Here is a 3,253-nt window from a genome sequence, read left to right as displayed (position 1 = left end):
ATGATATATAATTACTGCTTGATATAAAGCTCTTTTTAAAACATCTATGTGCTAATGGATTTGTTTCTTTTTTGGGGGGCAGAATTTGTTTATCTAGTCAACCCAGTCTAAAATACCCACCATACCAACCAAGAGAAATATCAGTGCCTCCTCTGAAATGTGGGTGCTCCCCTGCCCTGCTCTCAACTTCCTTTTCCAGTAAGGTCTCCTTACAGATTTCTTTTATACAAAAGGTAACAGGACGATGGTGATTCTTTGTGTATTTTGGAAAAGTCATTACAAATGTTAAGCCTGCCAGATGAAGTGAAAAAGCATTGACGTGGAAGTAGAGGCCGCAGTTCCCTTGTCCGTAAAACCAGCAGAGTTAAGATGACTTCCAGCCTCCAACCAGCTCTAAAAATCTACAAACCTCTTTGAGATTAAAGCCGTGGAAACTTTTAATGGGCACATGAAGCTACAGTTCTTGTTTACTGTCATAACTGACTACTATAAGCTACTATAAATTGTTATATTTATATATACAAACTTTATTTTTGTAATTTAGCGTTTTCCAGTTAAATGGAAACTGTTTCCATATCACTAATATCTAAAAATGCAAGCAGTATTTAATTTAAAGGACCATCATAATAATTGATTTACCCTTGACTTGGGGAAAGGATAATTTTCTAGTATGTGAATGTCTAAGCACCCTGTCTTCCTCTTACCATTTTCTGAACAAAGTGCTCAAATTCCATGTTGTGCCTTGTGCATAACCTTTAAAGACTAAAATTAGTTTGGGGCACTATTGGAAGTTTATTTTGTGGAGGAGCCCTGGTGGCAGTGGGTTGAAACCACGTCTCTCCACTGGAGAAAGGTGAGGCTTTTTGCTCCTATAAGGATTTACAGTCTTGGAAACCTATAGGGGCAGTTCTACTGTTCTATAGTGTTGCTATGCATTGGAATAAACTTGATGGCAGTGAGTTTGAGATCGTTACCACCTCAGTTAAGTGGAAATGAGAAGAACCAGTACGGCACATTATTTATTCTCAACTTGCATAATTTCATGTTAATACTTTATCATTAGATATGCACGCATGCAGAAATACTTGCTTCTTACCAGCCACCAAACCGGAACTTTAATCATATTAGTTCAATTATACCAGCATGTTGGGAGAAATTTAAGTACAAATTTCAATGCTCCCAAACCTCAGGTTAACATGGAGGCGGTTTTTTGTGCTAGCAACTCACAGTGGGTGTAACTAATCTCCTTAATCAGATAAGGGAAGAACACTGGCTGGTCATGGTGCAGATTCTCTGGGATTTTAAGATGTTCACTTCTATCACAAATCCAAAGTCTCTATGTAAGACTTCAAAAACATGTTAAGAGAAAATGAAACTAACATACAACAAAAATAACACATTTATTTTCAGGAATGAAGTCTTAGTCTTAGAAAATCTTGGCCCTTTATTTTTCACGAGCTTTTAGTTTTACCATAATTTGGTCGTTATTTTTATACTAGTAGGAATAGAAGCAACGTGGGTGCGTTTCAGAGTTAACTGCTGGGACTTCTTGATTGTTAAACAACTTCTAAGCTGGGCAGAATAATTATTAGAGAAGATCCGAATTTTTGGTATATGGAGGAAACTCAGAAACGCAATCCTGTGATTTGGTTAAACAACTCTGGCTATTAAAACCACGAGAATCGCTGTCACTCAAATGTCCTGTAATGCACTCTTTGCAGTAGAGGTTCCTGAAGTCCCTATCGCCCAACCCTACACCAGGGGTGAGAGACAAAGGCAGGCTTGGCCCTCGCCCTTTGGAGCTCAAATTCCAATTCGCAAAGCAAAAATGTAGACGGATTCTCCTGTTGCCTTCCCCGTACATAATAATTTGGTCATGTGTGCTGAACAAACGAATATCGAAGTCAAATGTGAAGTCGTTTTAAACAAAAAGCAGCGATACACACACACACATATATGAAGGCAAACTTAAAATGGAAGGAAAGATGGGGGATTTGAGTTGAAAATGCCACGTTGAGGGTTGAAAACATTTGGATAAAAGTGGCTTCCAGCCTGGAGAAGCAAAAGGCAGATTGAGAATTGCCACCAAAGAACAAGAAAGGCCAATAGGTTTTGCAGCAGATCGGTTTAACCGAAAGGCAGTTTGCTTCTCCTCCATTTGCTAAGTCCCAATTGGAAGCGCACTGCGTGGCCTGCGCCGCGCTCCCAGCGCAGGGTTCGGCGTGGGGGCGGGGAAGTAAGTACGGTAATGAAGCTGGGCGAAGCGCGCGCGCGCTCCGGCGCCACTGCTGCGCAGCGCTACCGTAAGCCAGGGGGGCGGGGCGGCTATATTACGTGCGCGGCGCCGCCCCTGCGAGAGGACGTTGCGTGCTCGCTCGCGCCAGGCGAGTCTCCGCGTCTCCCTCGCGAACTCGGTGAAAGGAATTGGCGCCGTTCGACACCAGGCGGGTCATCTCTGCAGCACGAGCCCACCTCTCGCCGCAGCCGCCGCCCGGGCCTCGGAGCAGCCGCAGCAGCCGCCACCAGTGGCCGTGTGAGCGGAGCCGAGTTTGAGCCGCCACAGCTCTCGGTGAATCGGGGCTCTCACGATGAGTTCTTCGCCCGTGAATGTAAAAAAGCTGAAGGTGTCGGAGCTGAAAGAGGAGCTCAAGAAGCGGCGCCTTTCTGACAAGGGCCTCAAGGCCGAACTCATGGAGCGACTCCAGGCCGCCTTAGATGACGAAGAGGCCGGGGGCCGCCCCGCCATGGAGCCCGGGAACGGCAGCCTAGACCTGGGCGGGGATTCCGCCGGGCGCTCCGGGGAAGGCCTAGAGCAAGAGGCCGCCACCGCTGGCGACGACGACGAGGAGGAGGAGGAAGACGAGGAAGAAGGCATTGCCGCCCTGGATGGCGACCAGATGGAGATAGGGGAAGAGAACGGGGCCGCGGGGGCGGCCAACTCGGGCCCTACGGAGGAGGAGGCCGCCTCGGAAGACGAGAACGGCGACGATCAGGGCTTCCAGGAGGGGGAGGATGAGCTCGGAGACGAGGAGGAAGGCGCGGGCGACGAGAACGGGCACGGGGAGCAGCAGCCTCAACCGCCGGCGACGCCACAGCAACAGCCCCCACAGCAGCGCGGAGCCGCCAAGGAGGTCGCGGGGAAAAGCAGCGGCCCCACCTCGCTGTTCGCGGTGACGGTGGCGCCGCCCGGGTCGAGGCAGGGCCAGCAGCAGGCCGGAGGTAAGAAGAAGGCGGAAGGCGGCGGAGGCGGCGG

General features: G+C 48.8%; 1 protein-coding gene across 1 annotated transcript in view; it reads left to right on the top strand.

The window, feature by feature from the left end:
- Positions 1-2,404: 2,404 nt before the first annotated feature.
- The window catches only part of HNRNPU (heterogeneous nuclear ribonucleoprotein U), a 9,694-nt gene continuing 8,845 nt past the window's right edge, over positions 2,405-3,253 (top strand). The window contains exon 1 of the mRNA XM_004699959.3: positions 2,405-3,219. Within this exon, the coding sequence (XP_004700016.1) occupies positions 2,589-3,219 (631 nt within the window). The 5' untranslated portion in view covers positions 2,405-2,588. The remainder of the gene's footprint in view (positions 3,220-3,253) is intronic.

Source organism: Echinops telfairi, unplaced genomic scaffold, assembly GCF_000313985.2.
Source record: "Echinops telfairi isolate 266 unplaced genomic scaffold, ASM31398v2 ScPeMD7_7424;HRSCAF=8462, whole genome shotgun sequence".
In the NCBI taxonomy this organism is placed as follows: domain Eukaryota; kingdom Metazoa; phylum Chordata; class Mammalia; order Afrosoricida; family Tenrecidae; genus Echinops; species Echinops telfairi.
Note: the sequence above shows the minus strand (reverse complement) of the source record. Positions and strands in the feature narration are given on the sequence as shown.